General features: G+C 37.4%; 1 protein-coding gene across 6 annotated transcripts in view; it reads left to right on the top strand.

The window, feature by feature from the left end:
• TANK (TRAF family member associated NFKB activator) overlaps nt 1–23630 on the top strand; it is a 94154-nt gene that overhangs the window by 19521 nt on the left and 51003 nt on the right. For 5 of the 6 annotated variants that reach the window (XM_006935315.5, XM_006935314.4, XM_045033868.1 and 2 more), the window contains exon 2: nt 15620–15767. In XM_006935315.5, the coding sequence (XP_006935377.1) occupies nt 15669–15767 (99 nt within the window). In that variant the 5' untranslated portion in view covers nt 15620–15668. Of the gene's footprint in view, nt 1–15619; nt 15768–23630 lie in introns of those variants that run through there. The other variant, XM_045033867.1, reaches the window with a different exon arrangement.

Consider the following 23630-nt stretch of genomic DNA (forward strand, 5'->3'; position numbering starts at 1 on the left):
CAATCTAGAAAAAAATAATTATTGACATGATTTGGGAGTGTGCCTTATAACAACGAAAGACTTTGCATGCTTTTTAAAATTGTGCTCATTATCTAAAAGTAAATGGTAAATAAAAATAGCCTGTGATATAAAACTTCACTATTCTAACTGTTCTGATGTGATGCATTAACTGATTAGCTGTTAACTACTGTTTGGTTTTTTGTTTTCTAACACCTTATAAACATCTGTATTACTGTTTAATTTCACCTAGTTTGTGTTTCATTATATCAAGACAAGTTTGGGTTTCTGGTTCCTGTAGGATTTATGTTGTGGCTGCCATTCCCTTTTACTCGTGTCCCCCCCCCCCCCCCCCCCCCATTCTTCTATGCTTGCTGCTGTGGTTTTCAGTCATGGGTAGAGGGAAAGAAGAGGCTATTATCTAGAATAGGTAACAAAAATCTCTTTATAGTCTGGGACCAAGATTCTGAGTCATCTTCAAAAAAGGCTAGCAGAGAATATAAAATGAACTGCCTTGTGGGTGGATGGCTAATTAGTGTACAGTCTTTTGAACTAGGTGCAATATTTGACACTGTTCAAAAAAATTGAGAAGGACTGGAACTAGGTTCTTTGAAACTGAAAACAAGCCTTTGAGACCTGTGTAATACATATATCATAGTTTTTCAATCCCCAGTCTATAAAAACATTTTTTTTAATTATGGTAAGATACATATTACATAAAATTACCATCATAACTATTTTTAAGTACAGTTTGGTAGGGTTTAATGCATTTGCATTGTTGTGCAACCAAGAAAAACATTTAAGGGACTTACTCTTTTAAGAAAAAGAGTCTGGGAAGTAAATAATGATAATTTATCTCACAAGGGAGATGTCCTGTGTAGTAACTTGATAGTAACCTGAGTTTTCTTCCTTTTACACAGGGATACTCTCTTTGATAGTAATTATCAATACTAAATTATGAGAATAAACTGAGCAGTGGTAATCTGAAGTTGCTTTCACTTACTACCAACAGTTTTGCTTTGCAAAAAAAAAAAAAGTGTTGAAAGTCGATTGTGAACACAAGGTCTAGCTTTTCAAGTCATTTCAGTAAGGCACTAACTGGGAATTGAGTGGAGTAAGAAAAATAATGTAAGTTCCATTTTGATTGTTACTCAAGAAGTTGAAGTTATAAGAATCTTTGAAACATTTGCGTAGAATGAGTTATAGAAAATGATTCTCTGGAACAGCAGAACAAACACAACTAGGTAATTTGCTAGGGAGAGTGACTTGTTAAAAGAACAGAAATCAGGGACTGAGATCTGTTTAAGAAAATATTTCAAATTGCTTGAATAAAATCAACTATTGTGGGATATTTAAATGCATTTACTGTTCATGGCCATTTGTTATGTAGCATTTACTGTAATATAATTTCATGATTTCATATATTTGCTGTCTCTAAACTAGAAATGTCTTTCCATTGATATTGATGTTTCTTGGTTTTTTAGAATCCTTATCTCCTTTTTGATTAACGTTTAAATCTCACAGACCCTAGGACATTTCATATTTGCTCCTCTTTCCCACACAGTCTTCTTTCTCTTGTAGTTCCCCCATCCAAGAATATTCTGCAGAGCACTGCTTTATATGACTTAAGAAAACAGATTTTTAATATTAAACAGTCATTTTAAACTGCATAAACCTCACCCCCACCCACCATTTCCAGATTTTAACATGGCCCTAATGCAGGAGAGGATACCCCTTAGGAAGCTGAGCAAGCTAACTGAGCAGTGCCATGTTTCTGTTCTCATCGGGGTGGAATACCACATGTCATGTCCGGTTTTCTTTTGGTGTTACACTGATTGTACACTTCAACTCACAAAATTTGATAAACAGTCTGAGAGAAAGAAGTACTGCTGGAGAAAAAAAGGAAGTAAAGCAAAGCTGAAATACATGGGTGTGGTCTTTGGCTGTGAAATCTTTCAACTCTTAAAAGATAGCACAAAAAGTTTCACCAAGTTTTAACATCCAGCGAAATGGAAACCTGGTCTGGGGAGCTTTTGGTTTGATGAGTAGGGAGTTGTCTTACCTTGTTTATCGTGATGCATTTAGCTAACCACCAGCTTATGGAAAAAATACAAAATCTAAATTCTAACACTGCTGGCTCAATGATATTTAAGTTTCTATTATTTCAGCTGCCTGACTGTAACACACTAACAGTTGAGGTACAGCGTGCTATGGGTATATTGGAAAGTGAGACTACAAATGCAAACTGTCATTTTGGGAAATTGGCTGCTTATGTTAGGGAACTCTCTTAAAAGTGGGAAATGATTATAACTAAATGTTAGGAGTGACAGTTCTTATCCATTTCCCTTCTTCAAGTAGGGAAAACACACATACTTTTGCGTGTCTTTAAAATTTTACCCTAACTATGTAAGACAGAGGATGTCCTTTTATTTAAGGGTATGTACTCCCGTTATTGACTCGTACTTTTGTTTCTGATACTAATTGTGGGTAAGGAGGCTAATACAGAACTAAAATACAGAAAAGACAGGGTGTATCTCTCACTAATTTATTTATATCTTTTGCTAAGGTGGCAACTTTTCTGAAATAGAATGTGAATGCTTATTACTATTCGTACCTCAGAGGGTTGGAAAAGCAGGCGACTTTCTTTTCTAGGATAGAGTGGAAGAGGTAACTCAAGGTGATTTCCTCCCCCTGTCCCGAAACTGCATTGGATTTGAAGTGCCCTCTTACCACAAGTGTGAACCCTGGCAGAACACTTACATAGAAGTAGAATAGTCTCAGCAGTGGGGGAAATCCAGCAGAGGGGCCTTTCCCACCTTCCAAATCACCCATATTGTCTCTACTACTCGACAAAAAATAGACCTTATCAAAGCATTATAAATCATTCTGGGTGGAGGCGGTGGGAATCTGATACCTATAAGCCGGTGATTCTTTTCAAACTTGAAATCCCAAAATATATAACTAATCAAAGTTAAGTTATTCTGGTTTAGCTGGGCAATTGGTGGCGGAATGTTGTTTGGTTCACATACGCCCAGCCTCAGTAGAGCTCTGGAAGCACTACCACTTTGATTACTATTTTATTTTCTTCAGGATTGGTTAACTGTCACTTAGAGAATAATATTGGTTACCAAAGACAGCAAGCTTAAGATATTTTATCTATGAAGTAAGAAAAGTTCATTTAAAAAGAAGGTGGGTGGGAGGAATTAGAGTAACACTTAAGAAGAATCAACATCCTGATAGAGGAGTCCCACAAAGGAATACAAAAAGAATGAAATTGGCCAAAAAATATTTGAAGAAAATTTCCCAGAACTGAAGGATGAACTTCCAGGTGAGTTAAGTATAAGATCATGAATCAAAATGGCTCTAGACTTCAACAAAAACAAATGGAAGCTAGAAGACAGCATAGCAAAGCTTTCAAAATTCTGTGGAAAAATTGCTTCCAACTTAGAATTTTTAACCTGGCAAACTACCAGTTAAATCTGAGGGTAGAGTAAAGGTATTTTCAGTGATGCAAGGTCTCAAAAAATTTTCTTTGCAAACACTCTCTCAGGAAGCTGTTGGAGGGTTTAGTCCACCAAATGGGATGAGTAAAACAAGAAAGATGAAAATTTGGGATACTGAAAATGAGGGATTCAACTAGAGAGAGAGATGAACAAAGGGAATCCTCAAAATCAAGGTGAAAGAAGGTCTTGAGATGAAGGTTTACCTTCAGGCATAGAGATCAACAAATCTAGACTGAAGTCAAAAAGCTCAAGGGGAGTTCCTCTAAGAAGATGAAAATGGTAGAGTAACTGAAGTGTCTGAATGGATTGTATTAGTATGATGGGAAATAAAGTAATACAAAGTTTTTTCAGGGAAAGGTGTTTCAGGGAAGGGAAAGGAGTCATAGTATGGCTTACCAGTGAATAACATTGCATAGTTATAAGAAAGTAAAAGCTGAATGTTTATCTAACTATCCTCTTTTTAGAAGATATAACTATTTGGGGAGAATGGGGAGAGTATAAAGTTGCAGGTCAGGGCCAGGGAGTGGGGGGTTAAAAAGAGCTGAATCCTTACTTTGCATAGTGGGAAGAAAAGTAAAACTGAAAAATCAATAGTAGCAACATTAGCATGTTTGGAGATACAGAGATAAATACCAGAAAGAACCAAAAGAACTGAAAATTGTTGCCAAGGTGAAGCAGGAAATGGGGAGGGGAAAGAAGAGAGCAAGGGACTTAATGTTTTTCTTAAGCCTTGTGAAGATCTTTGACTCATTAAAATATAGATATGTATCTCTGTGGTTAAAAATAAAAACTAAATTAGAATAAAATGAGCTAGAGATTGGACTTTCATATTGGAGAGACCTGGAGTTATCTGGGTCTTCCATTTTCTAATTCTTTGACCTTAGTCAACTTACATAAATTTGAGGCTCAGTATCCTTATGTAGAAAGGGAAGGCAATTTGTGATCCTGCAATAGAAAAATTAAAATAAGGTACTTTATATAAAGCACCTGAGGCAAGTAATATTACCTCAGTAGGTATCAATCCTTACCCCCATCCCTGATGTTCTCTGTGAGGAAATACCTCCTTCATTGTTGGAATTGTTGTCATTCAAACAGAAATCTAAAATTGTCTTTTTGGTCCATGGCTGTGTGCCTTTTTGGAATGAAGTCATGTCATTGAGATCTATGTCCTTTCTCAACTATCTGTAGATAGTTTGAGAATTTAGATAGAATTGAAATGATTAGGGTATTGGTAGGGGGAGCATCGAGTGGAAAGGGCCATTGCTGCTTGGTGGGAGAAGACTTGGTCCCACTCAAATTTCTCTCTCAAAATGAACCTCAGTGCAAATGCAATCAATGTAGTCTCTTCCATTAATAGTGTTTCCAAGAGGAAACACTTGTCATATAAACTGATGAGTTGTGGAATTTTCACAGAACCAAGATTAACATTAGAGTGCTATTGCTGTGGGCCATCTGCCAAAGTATCAAAATACCTTTTTTCTTTCCTTCTTTCTTTTTCTTTCTTTCTTTTAAAGAACATCTTCTACCTTAGCAACTGCTATTTTTGTTTCCAAATTCTATATGCTTCTTCTGAAACAGTTCAAAAAGCAGATCATTGTGGAACACAAAGACACTTTATCAAAAGTCTGTTTCCCTGCCATGGTGCGTATTTGTACAGTGTTATACAGAATACAGGGCTTTCCTAGTTATGAATTGACCCCCTGTGGCAGTGATCCTAAATTTGTCTTACATCCGCTTTTCCCCCTCTCCCCCGCCCCCCAAATTATCCAAGAGGTCTTGGACAGTGTTTACTGAGCCGTTTTTTTTTTTTTTTAATCACCCTGGATGATTCTGTTAACCCATGTCCTACAGGATGTTCTACCCCAAACATCCTAAACTGGGGCAGATGAGGGAACTGAGGTCCACAGAAAGGTTAAATGACTTGTTTACTCTTACCTGTCAACAAGTTTGTACTCTGTACTCCTACATCTGATTTTATCTTTGGTTGACTAGGCTTTTTTTTTTTTTTTAATTTTTTTTTTCAACGTTTATTTATTTTTGGGACAGAGAGAGACAGAGCATGAACGGGGGAGGGGCAGAGAGAGAGGGAGACACAGAATCGGAAACAGGCTCCAGGCTCTGAGCCATCAGCCCAGAGCCTGACGTGGGGCTCGAACTCCCGGACCACGAGATCATGACCTAGTTGAAGTCGGACGCTTAACCGACTGCGCCACCCAGGCGCCCCAAGGCTTTTTAATTTTGATCTATAATGTTCAAATTGTCTCAATAAAGAAATTAATATATTTTACACAAGATGTTGTCTGTTAAAAATTAACTTTGGAATCTGCATTTTATAGCATCTTTTTTTTTCCAGATACAAAAAGAAGTGAAAGTGAAAAAAAATGAAAATTTTTAATAAGCTCTTGTTTCCTCACAGTAGGATAGCACAGCAAGTGTTACTTGGTCTGAATATTCACATTTGAGAAAAACTGGCCTTGAGGAGAGTGGAGACTTGGGTAATTTGGGCACAAATGCCGGTTTGAGAGGTTGGTTTGTCAGGATATCCAGGGATTTGGGGGTTTTGTCTTCAGGAGTATCCAACAGTTCGAGTGAGAGAGTGTGTTGCATGGTATTGTATCTGATTTTAAACTTTATCATATTATACATTTAAAGTCACACCCTAAACGTCTTGGGAATGACTGGAAATAGAGATCTGGAAATCTCTGAAACCTTATTTATTTTCCCATTGGAGTTCTCACAATTACTTCTAATAAAACAAGTTGTGACTTGCAAACATTTGCCCAGCAGCCTTTAGGTGTTCCTCAGGGAAATTAAAAACAAGGTTATGAAGAGCTGAGGAGTCCTGTGCCCGTGGTTAAGAGCACAGAGTACAGCTTTATAATTATGTAAGCTTTTGCCTTTTTCCATTTATCATTGGTAATATTCTCAACACTAAATGACTGCTCAGCAATTTAAACTGTGATTTAAGAGAAAACAGGCCTTTTTGTGAAAAGGTCCCCTGTCTCCTGAAGTTTCACTATCTTCATAGAAGAGCTCTTTCCTTTCCATAGTGGTTTTATTTTGTTCTGATACAGTAAATGACTCAGAGATGCTGGAGGGGTCCCTAATCTGTTAACACATGAGATTTTAGCTACTTCTTTTTCAAAAACAACTTTGCCTTTTATGAATCTTGTGCAGCCTGTGACATCTCTTATATTATTGTGGTCTGTGTAGGGGGACTTTTTTAAGATTACTGAAAATATTTTTTTTTCCCCGACTCTTCTGGTTAGCACCAGAAGATAGGTACAAACCATCCTACTCTTGTGAAAGATCATTAGTAATGCTACTTTATTGTCACAGATTTGGCAGAGTAGAAGGGAGGAGACTTAAAAAAGATCACACAATCAGAATTCTTTTTCCTGTTACTCAGCAGCATGTAAGGGTTAACAGACCCTTTGGATAACATTCCTACCTATTTGCCTTTGTATAAGATAACAGACTTCTGCTAAAATGCCTTACTATTTTATGCATTCCCTAGTTTATTTACCTTCTGACATGACCTTGTCCAGATAATAAGTGGTCCTATCTTTTTTGCTTTATATTTGGAAGGAAAAGAGTGTACATTTTGTGACATGAAATGATACAATAATGGGCATTGCTTCTTTCTCTTTCCATTATTTTCTTTACAAAAATGTAGGGTTTTGTTTGTTGGTTTGTTTGTTTTTGGTAAAATATTTGGGCTTGGTTGACTGTCAAAGGACTTACCAGTATCAGAGGACTTTCAAAAGTCCTGGTATTTTGAAAAATATCGCTGGTGAACCATCTTCAACAAAGTCACCTGGGTTGCTTTGCTTATTGAAATGCATATTCCCATCCCAGGCCAGCTGATTTAGAATTGCAGGGACCTGAATGCTGCATTCCTGTGTATTGTGGACATCCATTTGGCCAACAAATCCTGTTGATTCTGACTTTGAAATGTCTCTTGAATCCATTCATCTTTCATTTCCCCTGCTCTAGTTCAAGCCCATCTTTCACCCAGAATACAGCAGTAGCTTCCTATAGATATCCTCACTTTGTCTCCAGGTTTGTGTTCCACAGTGTATCCAGTTTACCTTTCTAAAATGTGTTCATCTCCTGCTTGAAAATCCTCCATTACTTCTTTTTTTTATAAATTTTTTTTCTAATGTTTATTTATTTTTGAGAGAGAGAGCATGACCAGGGGAAGGGCAGAGAGAGAGGGAGACAGAGAATCCACAGCAGGCTCCGTGCTGTCAGTAGAGAGCTGAATGCAGGGCTTGAACTCATGAACTGTAAGATCATGACCGGAGTCAAAGTTGGACACTCGACCAACTGAGCCACCCAGGCACCCTAGTCCTCCATTACTTCTTAATGTCAGCAGGTTAAAACCTAAATTTCTTATAGTAACATTCAGGGTCCACTGCAATCCGGCCATAACTGAGTCTGCTGCATATAGTTAATGCAGTTAGCACACTCTATAACTCTAGGGGGTTCCAATTATGGTCTGCATGAATCCCCTAGGGCTTTTACAGTGCAGCACAATCATACCTGGTAGCCTTGACTTCTGTCTTAACACCCTCACCTCTCCTTCCTCTCTGTACACATCCTAGACTTCATAAATAAAATACCTACAGTCCCTAAATGCACTATACTAGTGGCTTCTCAATTCCTCTGCTCTTTCAGAGTGAATATTCTTTCCTCCCTCTCAATTCTCCACTAGTTGAAATCCTCATGTGTCAGATCCTGTGTGAAGCTTTCCACAATCCCTCTCATTTTAATTGTTCTTCCTCTTGAGCTGTTATCCTGCTTACACCTTTTATTTAGCAGTTCTTTTTTCTTCTTTTGAGGTAAAACTTACATGCAATAAATCTTCAGTGAACTGTTGGGTGAATTCCCACAAATGTTTCCACCTGTGCTTCCCAGACCCTTATGAAGATATGATATGATCATACCTTTTTACACATTTATAATTGGCCTGCTAGTGTGGTTAATCATTTTCATGCATGCCTGCCTTACTAAATTACAAGCTCTAATTAGAGAAAAAGGCAAAGACGATGACTTTGTCTCTTTCCCATGGAAAAAAGGAACATGTACGATGCATTCAGCACTGAACTAGTGTTGACTGTTGTACCAGTTAACATACAGCTCACCTCCTCTCTTAAGGGACCCTCAAAGACAGTGGCTTAAATAAGACAGAAATTTTATTTCTTCCACATACTACAATTTAAAGTATAAGATGTCCAGGGCTGATCTGGCAGCTCCACGGTATCAAGGACATAGACATCTTCATTCTTGTTGTTCCAGCCTTATGAAGTGTTGTCCTCACCATGGTGTTCTAGGTGACTAACCACAACATCCTGTCCAGTTGGGGAAGGGAAAAAAAAGTGAGGAGAAGAGCTCCTTTTGGAAGTTGCACTTACTTGCCAATGACCATAACATAGTCACATGACCATACCAGCTATAAGTCAGGAATACTAGAGAAGAGAACAGATGTTGAGGAACAGATAATATACATACTTCATATTTAATCTGCACAATAACACTACAAACTGTGTATCATAAGAAAACTAATACACAAAGAAGCTAAGTAAATGGCTAGAAAATTGCAGATCTGGGATCTGAATCCAGAACGTTTACTTTTCTTCCTTCTATCCGGTACAATGTTAGGAGGGCATACTTAAATGTTATTAAGTAAATAAAAGTAGTAGTCTTTACAGTGTTATTTCACATTTTTTATATCACATACTTTCACAGTATCATATCATTTCTTTACTTGCAGGACACCCTATGTAACTTGACTCCATGCTTCTTGCCATCCTAAAATTAAATGCCATATCAGCTGGTTTGTAACCAAGGCCTAGTTTATAATAAAAATTAAAACAAAATGAATACTTCTTTTAAATCTATATCATATGAGGAAAAATATATCACTGTACTTGCCAAGCAATCGCTTCTGTACTCTTTTTGCTTGGAAATGCTATATAATCATAAAGTTGAAGGAGATTAAATCGTTTAGCTCCTTCATTTTAAAAGCAAGGAAAATTGAGGTCCAGTGAAGGTACAAGACTTGCCTTTTATTTCGTTCCCACTGTTACTTCTTTTCAAGTATCATGGGAAGAGCACTAGCCTAATCAACCCTTTCTGTAAGTAACCATCATTGTTATACTGAAGAATTATCTCAGGTTTACAGAGTTGTATGATCAGAAAAATCAAGCTGAACAATGCACAAAGAAATGCTTGTTATCCTAGCCTTTTTTAGTGAAGAATAAATATTACCTAACACTAAAAACCTCTTTATAGCCCTTGGGAACCCACTTTAGAAAGGATGACTGCTGTTTGATAATCAAATAAAAGGAATGGGTGAGGTCATTCCTATCCATAATTCAAAACCCTGTGCAAATGTTACCTACCTCTCAAAGCCTTTCCTAAACCTCAAAAATAGATGTGACCACTTTCCTCTCCAAATTTTGTGGCCTTTAGATACCTCAGGGAGTGTGTGTGTGTGCGCGCGTGCGTCCGTGTGCACACGCACTTTAAGTTACAGCTAATGATGTCGTCGTGAGGATAGGTTTTGTGTATGTTTTGTTCTCACTGTGTCAGTGGTGCCCAGTACAGGCTTTGCTCCTCCTTGGCAGTGTTTCATCAAATGAACATATCCACCATGGCACCCTGGGAGAATACCTTGCAGTTGCCTTTAATAAACAGTTCTTGAACTAAGAGTTTCAAATCTTTATTCCCAGTTCACACACTTACAGCTTTGTAGCTCTAGGCAAGTCATTTAATGTCTCTGAGCTCTTAATCAGTCAAATGGCAATGTGAATAATAAGAAATAAAGAATTGGTGGAAAAACTTTGTAAAAGGAACACAACTCTAATGTGGTACTCTCTGAAGCCCCTTGCTAATAAGTAAACTTTTTTTTTAATTGAATTGAATAGTAATGGGATATATTTTATTAAAATCTAAGTTTGACCCTAGCAGTTGGCAAACTTTTGTTGGAGCTTGGAAACTTTTCCAAGGAAAGATAAAATTATCTCCCTTACGTAGGCTACCTCTTTATTATTGAACAGTTTCATTATTGAACCAAGGGATTCATGAAAGAGGAAGCAGCCTGCTGCCCAGGGATTTTCTTGGTGCCTCCTCCTAGTGGGCACACAATGGACCCAGGAGGCAGAACAGGAACTTGCTGTCCTTCATTTTCCTTCTCACAGGAACCACCCAGGGGAAAAAAGGAACTACTGCCACAGGGGCAGATGTGGGTGGGTAGGGACTATCCTAGCTTCAGGGGATTGCCCTGAGTGAGTAGGGGTGCTTTGCCTTCTCCTTGCCCAGATGCATTCTAGGGCATCAGTGACTTAATCTTTTCCTCATAGAATGGAGGGGAGCCAGCAAACCAGACCATGGATGGCTTTCCTAAAAATACACTTAAGAGAGAAAAACCAGGGGCGCCTGGATGGCTCAGTTGGTTGAGCGTCCGACTTCAGCTCAGGTCATGATCTCATGGTTTGTGAGTTCGAGCCCCGCATCGGACTCTGTGCTGACAGCTCGGAGCCTGGAGCCTGCTTCGGCTTCTGTGTCTCCTTCTCTCTCTGCCCCTCCCCCACTTGTGCTCTGTCTCTCAAAAATAAATAAATGTAAAAAAAAAGTAAAAAAAAAAAAAAAGAGAGAGAGAGAGAAACCATAACTGTAAGAATGTTTCCAAGGCAGAGGTTGCTCTAGCTTGGATCTCCTGGGTTTAGGTGATGAGATTTGCGTTTGAGCATGTTTACTATAAATAAAACCATTTCCCTGGAGCCTGGCAAGTTTTGCAGAAGGCATACCAAAATGTAATTGAAATGTGACTGCCTCTTAAATTGTGAAATTAATTTTACACTTAACAAATGCTTTAAAAAAATTGAGGAACAAGTGGCTTTAAAGTTCAGGGTGTTAATATTTGAAATCTGTCCAATTTAATTAGTTGGGTCCCAGCGACTTTTTCTGTGGTCAGTGTCACTGATCTAACACCCAATTCTCTTCTTGGTAAAATGTATCATTTATTTAGTTGTATTGACCTGAATTGTATCTCTCCACCACACATTCTTATTTCAGGAAATAGGATGCATCCATGTGGAATTTACTCAGTAACTCTTCTTAGTGACATTTGTGTGATCTAATTCAAGGACCTGAAGTAAAGCCTCCACACTATTTACTTGCATATGATGCAGCTATTTTTAGTACTGCATTTACATTTTTAAAAACAAGAATGCACCTTCTTGATGGAGCAGACCTGCATTTTTAGACTCACAGACTCAAGAACTGTAGAACAAATAAGTTTCTTAGACATCAAGTCCAAACTTGGGTTCAGAAAGATTTAAGGGCTCCTGGGTGGCTCAGTCGGTTAAGCAACCAACTCTTGATTTCAGCTCAGGTCATGATCTCGCTCACAGTTTGTGAGTTCAAGCCCTATAAATTTTAGGGCTATGTGCTGACAGCATAGGACCTGCTTAAGATTCTCTCCCTCTCTCTGCCCCTCCTCCGTTTGTGTGCATGCTCGCTCTCTCTCTCTCTCTCTCTCTCGCTCTTACTCGCTCTCTCTCGCTCTCAAAATAAATAAAACCTAAAAAAAAAATAAAAGATTTAGTTGCCCTGAACTCAGGTCACAGACTTATTCAATGATAGAACAAAATAAGAAACTAGATGGATTCCCAATTCAAGGCTCCTGTTTGTCTCAGATTTTAAAATATAAATGTGTTGTATGTTGACAATTTGTTATGATATGCAGGTTTTTAAGACAGTGATAGGTAACTTAGTCACTTAGTTACTTAAAACCTCTAATTTCTGCATTAGCATATTACAGTATATTATAGTCTCTATAGCTGCCTATCCTTGTTTTCTTTCGCTTCTTGTATACTTATTTTTATCTTGCTTGTATTTTTATAAGCTGCCTTAAATCCTTCTTTGAATGATATGGTGTCCAAAGTACTCAAAGTGATACTTTGTGTGTTAATATTATTTATTTTTCTGTAGTGTCTATGGCATGTCAGAGATCCTGGCAGTGTTAGTTATCCTAACGGTATTTTGTCCTTTATATCTATCAGAGGTGGCAGTAGAAACAAACTTCCTGAGTGGAATGCCAAAAAAATTACCATTCTTTTATTTATTCAGAAAACAGTAACATTCTGATTCCCATAACAAAACCCTCAAAATTGTTTTTATTAAACCTGAAAATGACTTAGTGTATTTAGTATCTTAAAATGAAAAGACCATCTGATAGGATTGAAATATTACCTAGGTATTTAAAAAAGCATTGTGATTTACGGTCAACTAATTTTGATAAGAATGCCAAGGCCATTCATTAGGAAAAGGCAGGGCAGCTGGACATGCCAAAGAAAGAGTTTGGACCCCTACCTCATGCCATATACAGATAAACTCTGTGTGGATCAAAGATCCAAATATAAGGCTAAAAGTATAAAATTCTTGTAGGGAAACATAGATGAAAATCTGCATGGCCTTGTATTAGGCAACAGTTTTTTAGATATGACATGAAAAAAAGCAAGCAACAAAATGAAAAATAGATAAATCAGACATCATCAAAATTAAAATCAAGGAGTAGAAAGACAATCTACAGAATGGGAGAACAATTTGTAAATTACATATATCTGATAAATCTCTAGTTTCCAGAATATATAAAGAACTCTTACAACTCAGCAATGTGAAGGGCCACCTGGGTGACTCAGTCATTTTGAGCATCTGACTCTTGATTTCGGCTTGGGTCTTGGACCTGGGGTCATGGGATCAAGCCCTATGTTGGGCTCCGTGCTGAGTGTGGAGCCTGCTGGAGATTCTCTCCCTTCTCCCTCATCCCCTTCCCCCCACTTGCACGCTCTCAACAATATGAAGACAAATAACCGAATTAAAAAGTGGACAAAGGATTTGATAGATAGGCATTTCTCTAAAGAAGATACACAAATGACCAGTATGCACTGGAAAGATGTTCAACATCATCAGGGAAATGCAAATCAAAATTGTTGAGGTACCACTTCACACCCACTAGGATGGGTGTCCATTTAAAAAATGAACAATAAACGTTGGTGAAGATGTAGAGAAATTAGGGCTCATATATATCACTAGTAGAAATAGAAATGTGTACACATTCTGTGGAAACAGCTTTGGCAGTTCCTTAAAAAGTTAAAGAGGATTATCATCTAACCTAGCAATTCTGCTCCTAGGTATGTAACCAAGAGAATTGAAAACATATATTCACACAAGTATGCATACACAAATAGTAACTTTCTTCAGGATAATCAAGAAATGGAAAGAACTCAAATGTCCATTAACCGAGGAACATATAAACAAATGTGGTAAATTCATACAACGGAATATTAGACATCAAAAGCAGTGAAGTACTATTACGTGCTACAACATGGGTAAACCTCAGAAATTGTATGCCATGTGAAAAAAGCCAGACACAAAAGCCATATATTGCATGTTTCCATTTATATGAAATGTCCAAAATAGGCAAATCCATAGAGTCAGAAAGAAGATTAGTGATTGCTAGAGGATTGATGGGAGGGGGGAGTTGGGATTAACTGCTAATATTACCTTCTTTGTGTAGTGATAAAAATATTCTGCAACTAGGGGCTCCTGAGTGGCTCAGGTCGTTGAGTGTCTGACTTCGGCTCTGGTCGTGATCTTGTGGTTCGTGAGTTCGAGCCCTGCATCATGCTCACTGCTGTCAGCGTGCAGCCTGCTTCAGATCCTCTGTCCCCCTCTCTCTGCCCCTTCCCCGCTTGCACGCTTTCTCTCTCTCTCTCAAAAATAAACATTGTAAAAAAATGTTCTGGAATTAGGTAATGGTGATGATTGTACAACAAAAAGCCACAGAAGTGTATGCTTTAATGTGGTGGATTTTATGTTATATAAATTGTATTTTTAATTTAATTTTTTTATGTTTATTGAGAGAGAAAGAGCGGGCAGGCATGAGCAGGGGGGTGGGTTGCAGAGAGAGAGGAAGAGAGAGAATCCCAAGCAGGCTCCACGCTGTCAGCACCAAGCTCGAAACAAGATTTGATCCCCCAAACCATGAGATCATGAACTGAGCCGAAATCAAGAGTCGGAATCTTAACTGACTGAGCCAACCAGGCTCCCCTATGTGATTGTGTTTTAATGTAAAATACTGAAAAAAAAAATTTTTTTAAGCATTTTGTACCCAAAATAAAATGAAAGATGTTATGAAAGCTTAAAGTGTAAGATTAAGAAGGATTTCCAATCATTAAGAAGTGAAATAATTGAATACCCTCAAGCCCCCTAGGACTGATAGAGAATTTTTATCTATTCTCTGGCTTTCAGAGGATTAAGAGAAAAGTCCTGTGGTGTTGTTTTTTACAGCTGGACAGGAGGAATCAGAAGCATTATATGGTCCTCTGCTCAGAGCCAAGGAATGTGGTTAGAGATGTTATGCAAATTGAGATGATAAAACCAAATTACCTCCACTCAGTAGATCACCTGTAGTTCAAAAACAGCAGGGAGTTTGGAAAACTAATAGAGAGTGTGGGTAGGACTGAAGGGATGTGATTTTTTCTTTTTTAATGTACAATCCAACAGCAACTCTCCCTAGATTTTGTGCTAAAATAAGAGCATTTTCACACATTTTAATTGCTCTGCGATAACAGCAGTGTGAACTCCATCCACAAACATTTATTATCTATTTAACTTTGCTCTAATTTCAGTGTAGCAAGAATTCACCTTGTAAGTGGGAATAACTGTCCGTTTAGTAAAAAGAAATCCCTTCCCACGTTGTTAATCCTGTTGTGCATTTCTATAATAAAGTATTAATAACAAATGGCCTTTTATATTTCTCCATTTTAAGGTTGCATTTATAGTTTACTGTTTTCAAAGTAGCATCTTTGTGAATTGGAACCCCACTTGCTCCTTGAACATTAGTAAAGAATATTAAAAATTGTAGAAGTTAAGGTTTCTTAACATTTCTAATCAGGATTTTAGATGAGACCCATATGCTTTTATAAACCTTTATAGTACTTGGTGCTATAATGTTCATGATAAACTGTATGGAACTGTTTTTAAGATGTGTCTTAAAAATGAGATTTGTGTAACTTCATAGCTATCTAAATTGTTTTATTTTCCAGACCTGTCATTTACTCCATCCTTTATAGTGATGCTACAGAACAGAAAGGAATGGATAAAAATATTGGCGAGCAACTCAATAAAGCTTATGAAGCCTTTCGACAGGCATGTATGGATAGAGATTCTGCAGTAAAAGAGCTACAGCAAAAGGTATATGGTTTTGGTTTTGAAAGTTATTTCTTCTAGTAAATGGAATTTGAGAATCTTTTGCAACTAAAAAATATTGTACTGTTTGAAACTTTCTTGAAGAACTATAACTAAAACACGGAGATTTATATTAATGGATGGAATTTAAGATTGTTATTGTTTTTTTTTTTTAAAAAAACATTGTGACCAGAGGGAAGAGTTCACAGAGTATTATCTTCCATGAATAATTTTTAATTTTCAGCTGCAAAAGAGGGTAAGTTGGAGGAAAGGTATACTTCCTAGGCATAAATTTACCTTAGTAGTTCCTAGGCACATGTCTGCTATTGGCCCATAATTAGGTCTTCACTGATCTGTAGCAAAACGAGAAAAATAAGAATGTAATGAACTTCTTGTAATGCTAAATTTATCCAATTCAAAAGTCTGTCCTTTATTCTCATATTATGTTTCCATGTTTCCACACTATCAGAGTATAGGGCAGAATTGTATTAACACACACTTTTGTGGGGCACCTGGGTGGTTCAGTTGGTTGAGCATCCATCTCTTGACTTCAGCTCAGGTCATGATCCCTTCCCAGAAGATCAAGCCCTGCATTGGGCTCCATGCTGACGATGGAGCCTCCTTAAGATTCTCTCTCTTTCCCTCTGCCACTCCCCTCTGCTTGTGGGTTCTCTTCTTTTTCTATCTAAAAAAAAGAAAACAAACAAACCAAAAACAACAAAAAAATCCGCCCCCCACTTTTGTGAGATGATAATGATAGAGTTTTTGTTTATTTATTTAATATCACTATTTAGTAGTGTCTTGGGGGTCCCCAATAGCATATATACATTCTGTGTTTCTAAAGGGACTCACAGGACTTAGCATACAGTAATGCTCACAGCCAAGATTTATTACAGTGTCATGATAAAGATACACAGCCAGATCATTAATATAAAAAAACCATCAGGCAGATTCTAGAAGGATCCACATGCAGGCCTCCTATGCTCTTTCCCACCTGTGAGGAGTCACACAGACTGCACCCTGCCTCCAGTCAAAAATTTAGTCACACATGTGCAGTGCTTCTACATAGGGAACTCCATTTGAGACGCAAGAGTTAAGGGTTTTTATTAAGAACTAGTCCCATAGAACATCTACAAAGGCAAGGTAATTAAAAGCAAAAATGAACTATTGGGACCTCATGAAGATAAAAAGCTTCTGCACTGCAAAGGAAACAATCAACAAAACTAAAAGGCAACCAACGGAATGGGAAAAGATATTTGCAAATGATATATCGGACAAAGGGCTAGTATCCAAAATCTATAAAGAGCTCACCAAACTCCCCACCTGAAAAACAAATAATCCAGTGAAGAAATGGGCAGAAAACATGAATAGACACTTCTCTAAAGAAGACATCCAGATGGTCAAGAGGCACATGAAAAGATGCTCAATGCCACTCCTCATCAGGGAAATACAAATCAAAACCACACTGAGATACCACCTCATGCTAGTCAGAGTGGCTCATGCTAGTCAGAGTGGCTAAAATGAACAAATCAGGAGACTATAGATGCTGGAGAGGATGTGGAGAAACGAGAACCCTCTTGCACTGTTGGTGGGAATGCAAACTGGTGCAGCCACTCTGGAAAACAGTGTGGAGGTTCCTCAAAAAATTAAAAATAGATCTACCCTATGACCCAGCAATAGCACTGCTAGGAATTTACACAAGGGATACAGGAGTACTGATGCATAGGGGCACTTGTACCCCAATGTTTATAGCAGCACTCTCAACAATAGACAAATATGGAAAGAGCCTAAATGTCCATCAACTGATGAATGGATAAAGAAATTGTGGTTTACATACACAATGGAATACTACTTGGCAATGAGAAAGAATGAAATATGGCCTTTTGTAGCAACGTGGATGGAACTGGAGAGTGTGATGCTAAGTGAAAGAAGTCATACAGAGAAAGACAGATACCATATGTTTTCACTCTTATGTGGATCCTGAGAACTTTAACAGAAGACCGTGGGGGAGGGGAAGGGACAAAAAAAAGTTAGAGAGGGAGGGAGCCAAAACATAAGAGACTCTTAAAAAAACTGAGAACAGGGGCGCCTGGGTGGCGCAGTCAGTTAAGCATCCGACTTCAGCCAGGTCACGATCTCGCGGCCCGGGAGTTCGAGCCCCACGTCGGGCTCTGGGCTGATGGCTCAGAGCCTGGAGCCTGTTTCCGATTCTGTGTCTCCCTCTTTCTCTGCCCCTCCCCCATTCATGCTCTGTCTCTCTCTGTCCCAAAAATAAATAAACGTTGAAAAAAAAAAAGTGGGAGATCTTACATTGGTTCCCTCATTTAAGAAAAAAATATATTAGCCTTGAAATTCTGAAGTCTAAGAAATATGCTAGCCATGCAATTCTTAGTTTCTTCCATAAATTTAGGAACTACACAATTCTCTTCATCCTACTTTAAACATCTATAAAACTAGCTGTTTTACATATTTCCCTGCATTCCTCAGAAATCATTTGTGATTCTCCTGTTGGTTTATAAAAGAATACTTCCATTTGTATAGGCAGACTTATGGACTAAGTTCTTCCTTGGGGTGCGCAGAGGAGAAACAGACACATAACAATGACAGGGAGTTTTCTAAAATTATTGAAGTTTAGAATTTGGATTTTTCCTTTCTAGTTCAGGTATAAGGCATAATCACTTTTTAAAAAACAAAACAGAAAAAAGAAAAACAAAAACAAAATTCCCAACTTTTATTCTTCTTATTTTCCTATTAGGTTCATTAAGAAATTTCAACAATCCTATACTTGTTCTAGGAAAGTTAGGAAACACAGAATTAGGGAAGAGCAGTATTGACATATTCTTAGGTTAAGGCAGAGACAGAAATTTCTCTAACTGCTCCTCTGCCTGCACTAGCCAATGGTAAGCAACTCTTATATTTACTTTTGTAATGGTAAGAAACTCTTGTAATTTAACCTTTTAACTGTCATGGAAGAAGCCTTTGTTCACGTCAGCAATTATTTCAAGGAGGGTAAAGGGAATTTTTTTTTTTTTAATATTTGTCAAGTACTCAAGAATAAAAGAAAACATGTGTACTATATATTCTTATGTACTAAACTCAAAATATCCTGATCTATTTTAAAATATTATTGTATGCCTGCCATATACTAGGCCCTTGATGAGGTTCTGAGAATGCTGAAACAAAACATAGTTTATACCTTTAAGGAACTTTCCAATTAGAAGCTAAAAAGGAAGAGTAATAGTTCTTATCATAGGATGCTAAGTGCTAAAGTGGAAATCTGTGGAGGATAACATAGGAGCACAGAGAAGAGGCACCTCAATCAGTCTAGGAGGATCAGGTGATAAGCCGACTCTCACGCCCCTCACTTAGGCTAAGATTAGGTAAATTAAGGAAGAAGAGTCCTGCAAGCAGGGGGGAGCATTGTATGTAATAAAAACACAAAAGGAAGGGAATATACGGTACGTTCCACATACAATAAGGTGATTCTATGGCTCCAACAAGAACAATAGAGCAGTACAGGAAAAGAAGCTGTGAAGGTAGATTAGGGGCCTATCATGAGGAATAGGACTAAGTAGTTCATACTACATTCTTAATCAAAATGTACTGAAGGATTAATATACATGCTTCAGAAAAGGCTTCCTGACATTAGGATATAGGATAGAGGACAATGTAGAATTCAGCTCAACAAACATATTGATGATAAACAGTGTTCTAAGAGCTAGGAATATAAAAATAAGTGGTAATCATCAAGGCACTTTATCAACTTTAATGTATATATGCATATATGTTTCATGTATTATGTGTATATAAAGGTATACATATATAAATGGTATGATTATATATAAGTATCCATTAATATGCATATGTTTTATATATATACAGTTGACCTTGAATAACACAGGGGGTTAGAGGTGCTGACCACCATCCCCGCCTGCCCCGCCCCCCCCCCCCCCCCCGCGCTGTCAGAAATCTGCATGTAACTTTTGATTCTCCAAAAACATAACTACTGTTAGTCTACTGTTGACTGGAAACCTTACCAATAACATAAAACAATCGATTAACACATATTTTGTATGTTATATGTATTATATACTGTATTCTTTCAATAAAGTGAGCTAGAGAAAAAATGTTATTAAGAAAATTATAAGGAAGAGAAAATACATTTATATATAGTACTGTACTGTATTTATTGGGGGGAAAATCCACATATAAGTGGACCTGTGCTGTTCAGGGGTCAACTGTGCATATATTATACTTCAATGTAAAAAAGAAAAAATGAATCATTTTAAGCAGTCAACATGCAGACTTAAGCATTAGGGATGAATTAGGGAAGCAGTCTAATGTTTATTTAGAAAACAGAATGGAAAGTAGGTGGCACCTGAATGCAGGCCACTTCTGAGTGTGATAACATAGATTCTAGATGATAACTAAGTATCTGGAATAGAAGACTGGATTGATGGTGGTACTGATGACTGAAAGGAACAGTAGAGAAGATGCAGATTTACAGATGGGGAAATAAGATGTGTAATTAGGTTTTAGCTATCGAGTTTAGTTACCTGTGGGACATGCAGGTGAAATCGTATAATGGATGGTTACAAATATGGATTTAGAAGCCTAGGTAGAATTGTGAAGAAGAGATTATAGTTATAGATTATAGAATAACAAATTTTATTATAGCGTTGTATAAAATAGCATTTCCAAGTTAGAGTGTATAGAGCAAAGGAGTATTTGAAGGATAAGAGGGTGAGAGGATGGAAATAAGACCAACCAGTTGGTCATTGGAGATTTAAAACTAAAGAATTGACTGTGAAACAGGAGAAACACCTATTCCTCAGAACTGGAAGGGATGAGGAAAAAAAATTAAAAAACAGGTTCACACGAAGATAAGTTTGCAGATAGGAGTTGGTGGTGGCAGGAAGTTAGCAGGGTTATCATGTATCACTTATATGTGGAATCTAAAAAAGTCAAACCTATTGAAAACAGTAAAATGGTGGTTACCAGGGATTAGGAGGTGGGCATAATATTGATGGTGTTTAAGGGTTTAAACTTGTAATGAGGTAATGATTAGTGAATAAGCCAAAGAGATCTAATGCACAGTATAATGAATATAGACAATAATATCATACTATAATGTAATGTGTAAATACATAATATACATATATTATATGTATATATAATATACATATAATATACATATAATATACATATAATATACATATAATATATACATATAATATACATATAATACATATAATACATATAATACATATAATATAATATAATATACATATAATATGTATATAATATACATAATATAATGTGTAAATACTGCTACAGGGGCAGTCATATTACAATATATAAATGTATCAAAGTAACACACTGTACACTTCAAACTTACACAATGTTACATGTCAAATTTATTCAACAAAAGAAAAATAGGGTTATAATGTAAGAGTCTATTTTTTTCTGTGAAATACATGGTGAGGTCATCTGAGTGAAGTGATTTTAGGATATTCTGAGAGTGGTAGTAAAGAATTGAAATAGCTTCAGTTAAAAAATGGGAGAAGAAATATGTTGCATCCAACATTTACCATGAATTTTTGGTGGTATCAGTCCATGTTTGTTGGTCATTTTTTTCAGCAGCTTTCTTCGTATAGAAGTGGAATGAGCAGATGGCCAAATCCAGGATTAGGAGATTGCAGAGTTAAGAGTAGAAGAATGTGGATAGTGGTGGCCAGAAAGTGGGTACAAACAATTGAAATTGTGTGCTTTGAGATACAAACTAACATCAAGAAGAAGTTAATCTAGCAGTCTAATAGACTAAAACAAAAAAAGAGGGTTTATGTCCGAAGTTTCCATGAAGTGAAAGAACAGATCCAGAAGGAGTAAAAGAATGTGAGAAGTGAAAGGATTGACTGTTCGCAGTGAGTTTGAATTGATGTTTAGGATTTTCTGTTTTCATAATGAGTCATGAAAGTGGGTAGCCGGAGTGGGATTGAGAAATTTTAAGAAACTCAGATTAGAGCACTTCTCCTTAAAGTGGTGACAAGATTAGGAGCATTTAGAAAGACTGTGTGAGAGGAAGAGCTGAAATTCTTGAATGTGAGAGAATGACTAGTATGTTGTAAGATAAACAGTTTTGAGGAGAGACTGGTATTAATTGCATGCCTTGTGGATGGCCTTTTGCTTAAGTTTAAAGGAATATGGCTCAAAAGTGGCAATGATGAGGCGAGATAGTGTTTATCTTCTTGTTCTCCCGCTTCCTATTTCATTGCCCAACCCCTGTGGTTTGATAGGACATTAGACAGCTTCATATGAGGGGACTGCAGAGGTATTTGTATCCTCCAGAGACAACATAATGATTCCCATTTTAAAGTGAGGTGTGCCTAGGTTACTCAGTCGGTTAAGTGTCCAACTTTGACTCAGGTCATGATCTTTCAAGTTCATGAGTTTGAGCCCCACATCGGGCTCTGTGCTGACAGCCCAGAGCCTGGAGCCTGCTTCAGATTGTGTCTCCCTCTCTGTCTCTCTACCCCTCCCCTGCTCACACTCTGTCTCTCTCTGCTCAAAAAAAATAAATAAATAAACTTCAAAAAAAATAAATAAATAATTAAGTGAGATACAGTCTTCTTGAAATTCAATTGTTTTTAGCCATTACACTTCCCTATAGTATAACGAAATAGTTCTGACATTAGGTTTTATGCTTCGATCTCATTTGTTATGCTTTTTTAAGTTAACAATTTTCTAAAATATTTTTGTGGGAAGACCTGTATACTTCCTCTTGACATTTCTTGGGATTTTATTGTATGGAATATTTATTGTTTTTTGAATTACAGACTCAAACATACCAAGTGTAAATCACTAATTTGTTCTCATCTAACTACTCCCAGAAGTGAAATTGAACTTTGAAGTAAAACCAGCTAAATATTCCTCATTTAGAACCTTTAGTAATAAGATGATACATACAAGTTCTCAAACTTATAGTATGAAGATAAGAGCAAAGGTTCTGAATGCTGATTTTGGTAAAGGAAATTATTACTTAATTTGATCTGGATATTTTGAGTTCAAGTGTTAGAAGATTAGGCGAAGATGATCAGCAGGCAATTGAAGTCTGCATCTTTGAAGTGAAGCATCAGTTGAAAACACAAATTTGGGAATCATCTTCACAGAGATATTTGGAGCAATAGGAGAAGGAGCTACAAATGGGGAAGAGAATCGGGTGAGAGAAGACAAGCAAGAGGACAGCCTTGCAGAAGTTGCCTGGCATTCTGATGTCAGAAGGGCCGCAAGGGATGTGCTGTCAGTAAGCCTAGCGCCCTTCCTAACACTGTGCTTGAAGAATTGGTCTATTGAGTGACATCAGCAAGATGGCAAACTAGGAAGTTCCAGGCCTTGTTCTTCCATGAAAACGTCAAATAAACAACTACAGATTGATTGAAATAATTTTATAGGAGTTCTGGAAATCAGTGATTATCAGCAACCAAGCAAACGCCTAGTCAAGGAAAAGCCATATTCAAAACTGTAGGAAATTTCATGGCATTTCTACTTGCCCTTGACCCACTACCTGCCCAGTGTGGTATGGTGCATTTGGGAGGAAATAGCCCAATTCCTGGTTCCCTCCCTCAGGAAGGAAGGAGAAGAGTGAAACTTGTTTGAAACATCCTGACCTGTCTGTGGACTATACAAGGGAGTGTGTTCTGTCTCATCTGACTTGGAGCTCAGAGTTGGGAATGGTAGCATAAGTTTGGGTCTCAGGCTAAAAGTCATGGAAGGCAGTGGTGGGCAATTTAGCCTGTGGAAACTGCAGGGGGACTGCAATAGACAGCTGAGTGCAAGAGATTGAAGGAAGAAGACTATAATAGAACATCT

Source organism: Felis catus, chromosome C1, assembly GCF_018350175.1.
Source record: "Felis catus isolate Fca126 chromosome C1, F.catus_Fca126_mat1.0, whole genome shotgun sequence".
In the NCBI taxonomy this organism is placed as follows: Eukaryota; Metazoa; Chordata; class Mammalia; order Carnivora; family Felidae; genus Felis; species Felis catus.